General features: G+C 38.4%; 1 protein-coding gene across 3 annotated transcripts in view; it reads right to left on the reverse strand.

The window, feature by feature from the left end:
• Nucleotides 1-14,903, reverse strand: part of NAV3 (neuron navigator 3) — a 346,564-nt gene that overhangs the window by 74,360 nt on the left and 257,301 nt on the right. For all 3 annotated transcript variants that reach the window (XM_053658773.1, XM_053658772.1, XM_053658771.1), the window contains exons 17-20: nt 14,593-14,634; nt 13,117-13,277; nt 11,310-11,498; nt 8,463-8,515 (exon numbers count right to left, since the gene is read on the reverse strand). In XM_053658773.1, the coding sequence (XP_053514748.1) occupies nt 8,463-8,515; nt 11,310-11,498; nt 13,117-13,277; nt 14,593-14,634 (445 nt within the window). The remainder of the gene's footprint in view (nt 1-8,462; nt 8,516-11,309; nt 11,499-13,116; nt 13,278-14,592; nt 14,635-14,903) is intronic.

Here is a 14,903-nt window from a genome sequence, read left to right on the forward strand (position 1 = left end):
TTTCTTGTTGCTGACTTTTTAGAATTACCTTTTTCTTTAATATCTAGCTTCTTTCCTACACTTGGTTGTTAACAGAGGGTAGGTGTTACTACCAAGTCAAAGAAATGAACCAGAATAGTAATATTATATTTTTTTCAGTGTGTTAAGCATGATATGACTACTTGCCATATAAAATGAGTTTTTGTTCATTTAAATTATATTTTATTGTTCATGCTATTACAGTTGTTTCAGTTTTTCCCTTTTCATCCCCTCCACCCAGACTTCCCACTCCCTCAGGTAATACCCACACCATTTATATGCATCATGTATATATATTTTCTGGTTACTATATCTCATTTGCTGTACTTTATATCGCCATAACTATTCTGTAACCACCAATCTGTACTTTTTAATTCCTAAAAAAAAAGGTGAACTCTTTTGCCCATCCCCCCAACCTTTCTCCCAACTGGCAACCATCAAAATGTTCTGTCTGTGATTGTATCTCTGTTTTGCTTGTTCATTTATTTTGGTTTTTAGATTCAACTATTGATATATATATATTTCTTGCCATTTTATTGTTCATAGTTTTGATCTTCTTCTTCGTCTTACATAAGTCCCTTTAACATTTCATGTAAAAATGGTTTGGTGATGATAAAATTTTATTTTTTTCTTGTCTGAGAAGCTTTTTATCTGCCCTTTAATTCTAAATGATAGCTTTGCTGGGTAGAGCAATCTTGGCTATAGGTCCCTGCTTTTCATGACTCTAAATATCTCTTACCATTCCCTTGTAGCCTGCAAAGTTTCTTTTGAGAAATCAGCTGACAGTCTTATGGGAGCTCCCTTGTAGGTAACCAACTGCTTTTCTCTTGCTACTTTTAAGATTCTCTCTTAGTCATTAACCTTCAGCATTTTAATTATTATGTATTGGTGTGGGCCTCTTTAGGTTAATCTTGTTTGGGACTCGTTGTACTTGCTAGGCTTGTATGGCTATTTTCTTTATCTTGTTAGGGGAGTTTTCTGTCATTATTTTTTCAAATAGGGTTTCTTTTTTTTTATATCACTAACATTTTATTTGTTTATTTTTACTGTCTTTTCCCATCACCATTTAGTCCTCTTATGCCCCCCAAACACCTTTCCTCAATAGAGCTATTCCTTAACCATCACTCTATATGTCTCTTCCTGCTTGCAAACTTCTAAACATTTCATAGTGATGACCTTCATTTCCTCACCTTCATTTAAAAAATTTTTTAAAGTATTTTATTGTTTATATTATTACAGTTGTCTCACTTTTTCCCCCTTTGCTCCCTCCACCCAGCCCACCCCCCACTTCTTTTTTAATATATTTTATTGACTATGCCATTACAGGTCTATTCCCCCCTTCATTCCCCTCCACCCTGCACACCCCTCCCCCACCATCCCCCCCTTTAGTTTATGACCATGTGTCTCAAGTTCTTTAGCTTCCACATTTCCCATACTATTCTTGCCCTCCCCCCTATCTATTTTCTACCTACCGTCTCTGCTACTTATTCTCTGTACCTTCTCCCCCCTTCTCCTTTTCCCACTCCCCTGTTGCTAACCCTCCTTGAGATCTTCATTTCTATGGTTCTGCTCCTGATCTAGCTGTCCTCTTAGTTTGCTTTTGTTTTAGGTGTGGTTCTTAGTAACTGTGAGTTTGCTGTCCTTTCACTGTTCATCTTTTTTATCTTCTTTTTCTTAGATAAGTCCCTTTAACATTTCATATACTAAGGGCTTGGTGATGATGAACTCCTTGAATTTGATCTTATCTGAGAAGCACTTTATCTGCCCTTCCATTCTAAATGAAAGCTTTGCTGGATAGATCAATCTTGGATGTAGGTCTTTGGATTCCATGACTTGGAATACTTCTTTCCAGCCTCTTCTTGCCTGCAAGGTCTCTTTTGAGAAATCTGCTGACAGTCTGATAGGAACTCCTTTGTAGGTGACTGTTCCCTTATCTCTTGCTGATTCTAGAATTCTCTCTCTCATTTTAATCTTGGCTAATATAATGATGATGTGCCTTGGTGTGTTCCTTCTTGGGTCCAAGTTCTTTGGGACTCTCTGAGCTTCCTGGATTTCCTGGAAGTCTATTTCCTTTGCCAGATTGGGGAAATTCTCCTTTATTATTTGTTCAAATAAGTTTTCCACTGGTAGTTGTTCCTCTTCCCCTTCTGGTACCCCTATAATTCGGAAGTTGGAGCGTTTAAAGATGTCCTGGAGGTTCCTAAGCCTCTCCTCATTTTTTTTTGAATTTTCATTTCTTCATCCTTTTCTGTTTGGTCATTTTTTCTCCTCCTTCTGGTCCACTCCTTTGATTTGAGTCCCAGTTTCCTTTCCATTACTATTGGTTTCCTGTGCATTTCCATTCATTCCAATTAGTTTAGCCTTCATATGTTCCTCTAATTTGTGACTATAATCAACCAGTTCTGTGAGCATCCTGATCACCAGTGTTTTGAACTGTGCATCTGAAAGTTTGGCTATTTCTTCATTGCTTAGATTTATTGGTTCTGGGGCTCTGAGTTGTTCTTGAGCCATGTTTTGATCTGTTCATGCCTGTTACCGACGAGAAGGTGTTCACCAGGGCGGAGCCACCCAGGTCGCTGGTTTGTGATGCTGTATGTGGGGACATGGTCAGAGAGGGACAATGGCGGTCCTCTCTGCCACTTTCTGCCACTGGGGCCTGCACGGTCTGTCTCACTGCTTTGCTCCTTCACCGGTTTATCTGCGCTCGAATGTGTAACCGTGGTCAGCCCTCAGTGACTCCATCGCCTTGCGCCCTCAGAGGGTCTGCCCACTACTCCACACCTGGGATCCACCTACAGCTGCCGGCACGCCTGGGTTGCGCACCTGGGTTGCAAGCCCTGGTCATTCCAGTGGATCTTTCATGCCCAACCCCGCTCTGCTGCTGGCTCTGCCCCTCTTACCAGTTTGGCTGAAGGGTTCATTGTTGTCAGATTTCCGTGTAGTTCAATTTTCTGTGTTTTGGCTGTGTTTTTATTGCTAAAACTATGTTGTTTTTAAACTTGGTTGTGTGAGAAAGCGTAGTGCTTCCACCTTTGCCTCCATCTTGGCGGAAGTCTCAAATAGGTTTTCAATTTCTTGTTCTCTCTCTTCTTCTGGCACTCCCGTAATACAAACGTTGGGACACTTGAAGTTGTCCCACATACTATCATCATTATTCTGGATTCTTTTTTCTTCTTGTTGTTCTGATTGGTTGTTTTTTGCTTCCTTACATTCCAAATTGTTAGTTTGATTTTCAGCTTTATCCACGTTGATTTCCAGTAAATTGTCTTTATGTTTATCAGTGTATTTTTCATTTCTGAATCGTTCTCTTATGGTTTCTATGTCCATTGTTATGCTGTTGAAGTTCTCACTAAATTCATTGTGCATACTTATACTAGTGTTTTGAACTGTGCATCTAGTAGATTGTTTATATTCATTTCATTTAGTTCTTTTTTCTGAAGTTTTGTTCTGTTCTTCATTTGGGCCATGTTTCTTTGGCTGCTCGTTTTGGCAGCCTCCCTGTGTTTGTTTCCATGCATTAGGTAAAGCTGCTATGACTACCTGACTTGGTAGGGTGGCCTAATGTGGCAGGTGTCCTGTAGGTCCTGGTGGCACAGTCTCCCCTATTACCCAAGCTGGGTACTCAAGGTACACTCACTGTGTGGGCTATGTGTACCCTCCTCTTGTAATTGAGCCTTGATTGCTGTTGGTAGGTCAATGGGAGGGATTTATCCAGGTCAATCAGCTGCAAGGAGTGGCTGTGACCACTGATCACCAATCTTTGCCCTCTGTGGAAGATCAGCTGTGCAGGGTGCTCTACACAGAACTGTACTTATTTCAGCAGGGCTCTGGTGCCTGCTGAGGCTGCCCCTTGAGACTATCACTTGTGGGGGTGGTTTGGTGATGGTACTCTGAAGTGGTATGAAGCTGTTCACTGAATATGCAGGCTCTGGGGCCTCCCAGGAAGTACAGGCCAAGGTCAGCCACTGCCTGTATTCTGCCCAGGGCCACCTAGACTAAGCTATAAAGGGATCTGCAGATGGCTGCTACTTGTGCTGGGCTTGGTGGTGCTCAAGCATGGCTAAGCTGTGAACCAAGGCTGGCTGCTGCTAGTGCTGGGTCCGCGGACACTCAGTGAGAGGTATGGGGCTTAATGAGGCCAGAGGCTGCTTGTACAATAGAATTTAGGAAAGTCTGAAACTAGAGGTACAACAAACCATTCCTATAAAGAAGCCACTGGAAACAGCTTGGTGGGCCCAAAATTGGTTGGGGCAGAGCCTCAGGGAATCACCAGAGTAGGGCAAACAGTGTGAGGCAGGTTGATGGAGACTAAGGTGGCTCCTGCCTGTTGGCTCTGTTGGGGGGAGGGCCCATCAAAGGACTAATGGTGTCTGCCAGCACTTCTGTCTGGGAAAAAGCTGTCCTCCACCACTTGCTCTGATGATGGACACTTTAGTTCTTCCCTGTATGTCGCTGGTACCTTTCAGTCCATTGCCCCTGTGCTGGAGCTCAGATGGAGTGCACCTGAGTTAAGTCCATGCCCTGGCCTTTTAAGCAGAACTGTCTAAGACTCCAGCAGTTTCTGTCTTCCACAACCTCAATCTCCACTAGTTTTTACAGCCAGAAGTTATGGAGACTTATCTTCCTGTCACTGGAGCCCTGACTGGAGGGCCTGGTATGGGGCTGGGACCCCTCCTAATTTTTATCTATCACATCTGGGTGTGGGTCCAACCTGTTCTGTCTCTCTGCCCCTCCTACCAGTCTAGACGTGATTTCTTCTTCAATTCCATAGTTATAGGATTTCCATTCAGCTCCACTTTTGGTGGTTCTGAATAATGGTTGTTCAGTAGTTTAGTTGTAATTTTGGTGGTTATGTGGAGGTGATTACAGCATTTACCTAGGCCACCATCCTGAGAACTCCCCTAAATGATGGTTTTAAAGCAAGCCCAATATTCTGAAGAATGGGAAGCATTACCAAACACCTTGGCAAGATAAAAACATATTCAATTTTTCTTTATTGAATATATTTGAAGCCATTAATTGACCATTTGTCCATTTAAACTTACAAGTTAAAAAAATTACCTTATATTAGCTGTGTTTAGTAAAAATGCTAGAAGGGTCCAAAATGAACTAAACAGGGCCCTTGCTCTTATCAAACCAACATAAATTGGATTTCAAGTACAAACCAGGTTAAACAAAAATTTTAATATGTATCCAGTCAAAAACAACTATTGCAAGAATAAAATATGTACATGCATTACAAGTTTTGGCATATAAAGAGTAAAAAGGGTTCTGGGTCCTTAACACAACATCACATAGCTCCCTAGAGTATCTTTTGTTCTCCCCTGTGAGAAATGCCCAGCACAATAGTAACAACCCAAACCCTACCTCAGGAGGAAAAAAAGAGATGGTGGGGACTGGGACCTGCCTGAAAGCACGAGCTAATACCTCAAGGTGGTGATGCCAGGGGCCTGTAAACCTGGAGGAATTTCATCTCAGTGTCCTTAGATACTCCAGTTATTTGAAAAAGAAATTTAAACCTTTTTTATTTTGTAGATAAAAGCCCCAGATTTTACAGTGTTGGTTTAGACTAAAAAACAAACATAGAAACTCTAAGTTTCCTGAAGGTAATAATTTGGCAGATCAGACTGGGCCTGTACTTTGTAACCAGTTTGCAGCCTCCCTGACTCTTCCTGCTCAAGGTTTTAGAAGGTGATTCACACAATCTTATAACAAATACACTGGGAAAAGTTTACCAAATCATAATTGGTGGAGGTTCTAACAGAGCTACATGTGAAGAAAGAATTCTTCCAATGGAGTTGGTTAGAGTGGTGCTTTTATAGGTAATTGTTCTTTCCAACAAACCATATTTGTTAGTTTGCTTTAATATTTTTAAGCAAAATATATAATTCCACAAATTGCATTATTGAGTGTTAGAGTAAACATGGTTTATAACCATGGTTTTAATAAGAGCAGTATTTTACCTAATGCCTAATATTCTCCCCCAAAACGTTAACACTTTTCCCCCAAACACAAATTATTTTAAGAAGGAACATCACACAGAGTTATGTTAGTTGTGCACTGCATGCGTCAAAAAAAAAAAAAGATGCTGTTGCACAGACTGGGATGTGGATGGTGCTTCCTAGAGCCATGCAATTAATATTTTTTTGTAATTTATGTTATGCAATATCCCTGATCTCTAGTTATTTCAGGAGAGCCATAGATAAATCTGTTGTTTTCGAATTTTACTTTATAGATTTAGTTCAAAGAAATGTAGCAACTTGATTGATGCCACATAATAATTACTGATATAGTCGGACAAGAATGGAAATCAACAGAACCTTTATCCAGAGTCCTTAAGAAGGCATAAAAAACAGTGATAAATCACCTTTAACTTCATATTTGAAAGGACTCAAGATATTTTATCACTGCCAATCAAATCTCAGTGCATGGTAAAGGCAGCCAGAGAAAGAGACTTCACCATCTTTAATTGTTCTATCAGTGCTCCAGATACGCATTTTTGAATTGTTTTATTATAGATTACTTGTTAATTCAACTATATAATTTACATAATTTCTAATACAACTAAATTTACGAATTTCCTAATAGTATCATCTTCTCATGTGGCTCAATCACCTAAGCCATCCTTTTCACACTTAATACCAGGGCCTAATTCATCTCTAAATGTTGACCTATAAATATGTATATATAGTCTCTTTATTTTCATCTTTTCCCTTTTTATATTGCACTCTTAAAATGGTGCTTCTCATTTATGTTTCTTAATTGTCCTTACTATTCTGACATACACAGAGTAAGGCAAAAGGAGGTTTGCACTTGCAAGTACATGAAACATGGAGTTTATGCTTGTCTTATTCCTTATTAATTATTGTATTATTTTCCATACAAACAACTGTAAACCCCCCTTTGCCCAACCCTGTATTCACCATATCTATCTCTACCTTTATACATCATAAAGCCAGCATTTTAAAATATACCTCCTGTTCTCAATAAACCTGCAGTATCCAATATAGTAGCTACTTGGCACATGTGCTTATTTAGTTTTAAATTAATTAAAACAAAACATTCAGTTCCTCTGTCACACCAGACACTCTGCAAATACTCAATAACCACATGTGGTCTGGTATTAGACAGCAGCTATAGGGCAGTTTCATTATCGCAGAAAGATCTATTGGACTCTGGTATATACTAATTAGCCATCTGTTTTTTTTCAACCTGTGCTCTTTTTATTCTTGAGTCTTTCTTAGGCTTCATAAAGGCTGTTTTATCCAAATGTTGCTTTTGTATATATTTAAAATATGATTATAATGATGTTGCATCTTTCAATGTTACACAGAGACGTCAGTTGCAATGGTTTCAGCTGGAATACATCTTCCTGGCAGGCTGTGGTGCTGGCCTACTGGGAGGAACACTAACTCTTAACGTATTTCTCTTCCGCATTTTTCTAGTACGTTTCCGTAGCTTTCGCTTCTTTATCCATTTGTTTAACAGAGTAGATTTATCTCAACATTAACACTGGTTTCTTCCATTATAGAACCTACTGGCAATTTTAATTATTAAAAGGAGAAATGATAAGAAAAATGTTGTCTTTGCCAATGATAGCCTAATTTTGACTATGTAAAGCAATGCACATTAAGATGAACTTATAAAAAGAAGGACATAACATTTGAACCAAATTACTCATTTAACAGTCAAGGCTGTGCACATTTTTTTTTTCAAAATGTTCACATTTCCATGAAAGACTAAGGATTATTCATAATAGTCAAGTCTCAGTGAGATCTGATAAACCAAATACACCTCACTCTTGCCTAAGCATGAAAGCTGCCTCTTGAAAAACATAAATTCCTAAAGACTACTTTTTAAAAAGATGAAATTGTATTAACTAGAATAGTCACTTTGGCAAAAAATGAAATATAATGTAACATATTGGGAAAATAAGTTAGCACACTGGCATTTCTCTCTTAAGAAATAGGGTTTTAGAGATCATGTTCTATTTGATTATTAAAAAAATCTCTAAGCTGCTGAGGTCTTTACATTTTGGCATAATCTTCTCAAAAATAAACTTAAAAAATAAAATGAAAAAAGTACCATGGAACAATAATCAGTCAAGGCACAAGGAACCAACAACCAAAACTATTCGATATTATCAAATTGCCACGCGGCTTAGTGCACACTTTCAGGGATTCCGTGTTCCACCCCAACAGGTTTTGTGAAGTTTGGTTTTCCTTCCATAAACTGATGATAACAAGTACACAAAAGTCAAGTGGAAGCACACGTGAGTGGACAAGAGCAGAGCTATTGTAACATTTGCCAGCTCACTGGTTATGCAGTAGCTTAGAATTTTTCACTTAGAGTTCTCATTTCACTGTGCATCTTCTGTGTAAATGTCAGTCTATTTAATTAATTGTGGGCTTGGCAAAGGCTTTTTCTTAACAGCCAATACTTACTGTCGAGTACAGAGAAGAAGTGCTGGAGACCAGTGATAACGAAGAGCCGTGAACTGGAGAGAGCAAGAAAGGAGAGAAGGTCACATGAAGAAGTCTCTCAGGAACACCAGGTCTTCATTAAAGAGTGGTAAATAGGGAAATAAAATAGTACCTGCCTGACGTAAGAATCTGAGAATAAGTCTGCTGTCACTTTTTGGGACATAAAAATGTTGAGCTATGGAAAGATTGCATACCTACCCCCCCAAAGTACCTCATTCATCACGTTACAGAGAGGATGGTCTGCACGTACTGAAAGCCAGGGCAAATTCCCACATAATTAACAATCAGAAAATCATGAAAACTTAATTACAGTTGCCAGAAACTTTTGAACTTTAAAGAGCTTTATGTATTTTATTCATTTGACTTTATTTTTATACAACAAAGATCTACTATTAGTATTTTCTCCATGTACTTTTAGGGAAGAAAACATTTTATCCAACTTTATTCAACATTATCTGTGATGGGTTGATTATGCTTTTTTAAATGAGAATTATTGTTTGTTTTATAATTTTCATAATAGAAAAAATACTCCTTATTTCAAGGTGGTGTCTCACAGAAATTAAGAATGGAGATCACAGCCTGTCTTTTATCTAGGTATATCAAAATATGATCACAAACAATAGACTGCTTTATATTGGTGCATGTGCAACTTATTAAGCCCAAAATGTGGGTAAAATGTGCAAAATTGTATTTGTAGAAAAATCTTTCATCTTTTCATTATGGGATAGTGTGAAGTTATTTCAGCTTATTCATCCATTGAATAAACATTGGCTGAGTACACGAAATGCGAGAGGCCCTTGCTGGATTCCAGGACTACGGAAATGAATGACATTATCCTAGGAGCTCAAAAAGAAGTAGACACACAACTAAAAAGATAACTACAATAGAGTAATAGAAGTACTATCAAAAGCGATGTCTTGGGTACCACCAGAGCACATGGGGGGGCTTACAACCTGGTCTGGAGAGGACGGGGAAAATCACAAGCACTACCACTCAGTGAGATATGCAAAATTGTTAGTCATTTTTTCTTAAAAAAGCACACTCTTTCAACCCCTAATAACTAATACAGCACTGGTATGAACTATATATTATGGTAGAAGAAAGATGAACAATGACTTGGGAGATCCCATCTTCAGCCTTATTTTTGCTGTTTATTACTTATGATCACTTAATATTTACAGGTCTGTGACCTTATAGTTTAGAGGCTTAGTTTCCTCATCTTCCACTTTGAGCACTGGGCAGTGTGCCATTAAACTCTCTTCTGTCCCTCCAGTCCAATAATTTCTTGATTCTAGACTACAATTTAAGAATTATAAGAGTTCAGTATTTGGTGAGTGGCCATCAAAAAGCCAACTTTCCCCTCAAGCTGGCATTCCGAAATTCATATTATTTAATTCTCTTAAACGAAAGGCCCAAATTTCCCAGCACAAGAACAGCAGCATTCTACGTGTAAATGAGGCACTCTAGAGATCCATCAGTGTGCTTAGCATATTATTTTTACAGTATTGTAAGAGGCCTGTCTATGAAGACAGTGACCGGACCACATGAGAAAAGCAATGACAACATTTCAGATTAGTTACCTTGTTTTCTACCTGCACTGCAGTAATCAGCAGACTCACAGTGTGTAACTCACTCTTTGTCAGGCAAACTCAGTGGTTTGGTTAATATCCCAAAAAACAGTGCCAATTGTGGTTAACTGATTTAGTGCCAGCATGTTAAATGTACAGTGGTATTCTGAAAATCATGAGCAAATTTTCATAACTGCCTAGTTTTCAGTCAGAAGATACTTTATATAAGAAGGTAGGAAAGGGGAAGAAAAAATAACAAAACTTCTTTAATTTCATCCTCATGACAAACCTGTGAAATCACAGATGTAGAAATTAGAAATAATAAAGTTAGGAAATTTTTTCAAGTTTATACCATAAAGAAATGGACGGCCAGAGGCTTAAGCCCTAATGTATTTCCAGGCCTGGAGTCCCTTCTTTTATACATAACTGTTAAGGACCAGGGTAGGATGGCTGATTTCATGTTTGATTTTATTCTAATCAATTTGAATTTTTACATTTACTTTCATCTCTGACTGATATGCTTCACAAATGCCGCAATTTTCCTTTATGGGTACCTAGAATCATTCACTAAAATCAAAGTGGAAAATCTCTCCATATTATTGCCAAATTCGATATTTGAGGTTATGTAGGTTAGAAAATTATACACATTTGAAAATCAATTAAGCTTCCTGAGTTTTTCAAATAGATGGATTATAAAGTGTTTTGGTAGACCTTTACAACTATAAATAAATTTATTAGGACAAGTGAGAATTCCGTTGCATTAAATAAGGAAATGTAGCTAATAAAGCAAAAAGTAGACACAGTATGAATTCAAAATGACATAAAAACTAACACAAGAGGGAGTTTCTGAGAGTGAAAGCCAGCAACATGTGGTAGCTTCATAAGATAATTTTTCTGACTCATAAATCTTATGGCCCTTTAATGAGATGTCAAACAAAACATTCATTTTGACATTTGATACATTAGGGCAAACAGTCTCTATAATTATGCAAATTTTTATATTAGATTTTATTCTGAACTATTCTATAGCCTGGTATTAATCTGAACAATTTCTGGCATATTTCCAAATGCATAAAGAAAGAAAAACCAATGCAAACTAAAACTGCTTCAAGCTTCAAGGCTCTTTAAACATAAGTCACACTTATTTGTTTATTCCTCAGGAATTCTTATGATATGAGTGATGTGATAGTTTTCATCTCAGAGCTAAAGCATCTTCATCTTCATTTCCCTGCACACATACCTTCTTCCATGCTGTCTCGAAACGAGCCTGAATGACTGATGGCACGTGGCCTCTCCTCCAGAGACGTGGCACTCCCGCAGAGCTGGGAGTCATCGTAGAGATCGAAGGAGGAGTCCTGGGCTGGGATGCTATTGGAGCGCATCATGCTGGGCCCAGGGAGGTTAAACTGAGACAGATTGGTTGGGCTTACTGAAAAACAGAACACACACAGCACATTGTCCTGGGGCTTGGATGATGAAAATAGTGGGCGATTAGACATGAAAACAGGATTCCAACTCTTACGAAAACATGAGTTTACAGGGTGTCCCTATGTAAGGTAAGCCAAGAGTCTGCCTCGGAAACGTCCAGTGGAACTCTTCTGGTCTTCCAGCACTTTCATGACAGCAGTGTGTCAATTTCTAAAATAATTTCCAACAAAACCAGCAAGTTACCTCTACTGTTCATGCTAGAAATATAATAACATGGTATTTTCTGCTAGCCACTGCAAAGAAAAGACTGTCTTCCTAGAGTCTGCAGGTTTCTCTTTAGAGAAGAATATGTCACTTTAATGGGAAAGCAAATTCAAAAACAGAAAATGGAAAAGAAAATACAAGCGATCTAAATTTCCCAAGAAGACACTTTAGAAGTTTCCAGGCAAAGACTCTCAATCATTTTGTATTTTGATGTAGGCCTTTTCCAACTCAGATTCTATCCTTCCATGAGTACAGAAGAAAGGGGTTAATTCTGAAGGGTGAATACAGAGACTGTGGCAGAAGGTCATTCAAGGCGGAGGGACCCCTGGAAGCACAAACGTAGAAACTCCATGCACAGGCGTTTGTTTAAACATCACCCTGCATTTAGAAGGGTCTATCAAATACATAGAACTTGGAAGTTATAGGCTGATAGTGATGTTTCTACATGGTAACCCTTGCAGCAAGGTGAAAAATGAATCTGAGCAATTGCTGTCATTCATGGGAAGATGACAACGAGTCTCACTCAGTTTCAGATGCCTCACCACATTGTTATCATTAGTAAATAAAGTTTTATCCAAACATTTTCTTTTGGGTGACAAACATTGGATCTATCAAATAACTGACATGATTAGATGTCTTTCATTATTTGTCATTCTTCCCTGTGTTTTCTATGATATTTATACAAATGGTTTATATTTTATATAAGTGATGCTAAGCACAAAGTACAATAACCCAATGACTAAGCTAGTTAGTCATTTATTTTTCATCATATTTACCCAAAAATGTTAGCAGCGCATTACCTTAATAAAATTCTCATGTGCATTTTAAGGAGAGGGTTAACTTAAAAATATTAAAACAAATGATTTTGGAGTCATACAATCACATATTTTTTCTTCTTAATAATTATTTCTATTTTCTAGTTTTCTGCAAATAGATTATCAATTTTGTTATAAGAATATAAAAATACATTTTAAAAATAACACAAGGGGATGTTTAATTGTTTTTAAGAAGACTAAGAAAATCCCTAGACTTGAACAAGTCGGGTGTTCTGGAATGAACCATTTGCCTCTGCTTCTTACCACTGGTGGGATTTCTATCAGGTCATTTGAACTCTGTGACCCTCTGGATCCTGGACCATAAAATGACCACCTGCGTCAGGTTGCTGTCGTGACCATTCAATGGCGTAACATTTGGAAATTATTTCATGAACAGTAAGCAACCACACAAATAAAAGATCCTGTTAGGGTACTTTTGTCTCCTCTTCAAATGAACAGTTATTATGGAGAGCCACCAGGGCTCCTCTGAGGGTGGCGGTGAAAGAAACGAGATGAAACTGATGTTTGAGAACATGTTACCCAAGTTGGAGAAGTGGTATTTTCCCGCGGCAGAAGATGACATGGCGGAAGGGGAGAGCAGAGGCGACTGGCTGCCGGTGTCCTGCAGGCCTCCGGTCGAATGCGAGCGCAGCCACTCTTTGCCCTCTTCCTGGCTGGCCTGCCGAGATGATGGGGTGTATCTGCAAAACAGCACAGCTAAGACGCCTGAGCACCTCTCAGGGGGCAGAGCCCGACCAGGACGAGAGAGCAGAGCAGAGGAGCTTACTCTTCAGACTAAACAACGTTCTCAATCAGGTTAAATCTAATTATAATTGCTTAGTTCTTCCAGATGATTTGACACCATCTGTTTGAATCTCACAGGGAGAGAAAAGAGAATTTTGAACAGAAAATTATGCTTTTGTGAGATATATAATTGAAAATCATAAACAATGAGCAGACAGCCAAGTTAACTGAGAAGGACTCGGAAGCTCAGTGCGCAGGAGGATGTAAAAAGGGTGAAAACAGGGACTCAAGTGGTGAACGACAATAGGCTGGAGGCCAGGGAAGCGGAGTGGTGGTCAGAGAAAGGCAGAGGAGATGGAACATAAACTAGCAGCCCTCTTTTTTTAATAAAAGAAAATATTCATTTGGTTAAAATGCCACTTGACTTCATATCTGAATTTTTTTTTAAGTAGGGAAAATGTTCTGCTTTATTGGAAAACACACTCCAGAACAAAAACTTGAAATGGAATAATTGCATGCTGTCTGCTAAGGAGCTGGAGAGAACAGGGATGGTGTGGTAAGGCCTGGCTGGCCAGGACTCATTTTCACCAAAGTAATTCTCAGCACCAATCAACTGTATGTTCGTGCAGTGTTACTGCTTCGTTAACGGTTAATTCTGTGTCTTCTCCTCAGATAAAAGTGTGCAATTTTCATTTTATTTTTTATGATGAACTGAAAAGTTATTGAGATTATGTAATACTAGACAGATTTGTATTAAATTGATACACTCTTAAAAAAACAAAAATTAAAACTCGAGCAACTTTTTATCAAAAGGATTCATTAAAGGTTTATACCTAATTACAGTATGTGTCCTCTAAGGATGAAAAATATTCTCCTTGCTTCAAATGAAAGCATCCTTTCCATGGTAACTGGCTACATCTGTAGACTACACAGGTTTTGAGGGTTTGCAAACGTATACCTCCAAGATGCAAAAAGTAAGAATTTAGATAAATTAATTTTATCTAAATTTTCAGAAGTGAGTTCTGCATTCTATCAAAAGTTGCTGCCCCCATCAATGACATTTCCACTGAATTTAATTTGGGTCTTGTCCTCTATGAGCAACTCCACCTGAGGGCTACCTCCCCTACTCCTCGGGCTGAAGAAAGGATTAAAAGTGATTTCATCCTCAATATCAGGTGCTTCATTGCAAACAAAGAGGAAGAAAGACAGCACACAAAGTTCAAGTAACAACAGAGAAAGAAAGGCAGCAAATGTGCTGAGAGAAATATATACCTTAGTCCCTTTCTGGGTAGTGTATTTCTGTCAAGCTGTATGCTGTTAAAACAAAAAAAAATCCCTAAGGACATAATGTAAACAAAACTTCCAAATTACACATCCAACAAAAATGGCTCTCTGTTTGAACTACAAAAATAAACTTGTTGTAACACACATTTGATGCTTCACTCTTTGGGAAAGAACGACCAGGTGTCTGTTGTTGCAGCACATGTGAGCTCCTTTCTAACCCAGTTCTAATTCATCATAATTTAGTGACAGGATTACTAGAAGATAGATTTAATCATGTTAGAATAATTCCTCTCTCTATT

Source organism: Artibeus jamaicensis, unplaced genomic scaffold, assembly GCF_021234435.1.
Source record: "Artibeus jamaicensis isolate MK-2021 breed Jamaican fruit bat unplaced genomic scaffold, CSHL_Jam_final scaffold_584, whole genome shotgun sequence".
Lineage (NCBI taxonomy): Eukaryota > Metazoa > Chordata > Mammalia > Chiroptera > Phyllostomidae > Artibeus > Artibeus jamaicensis.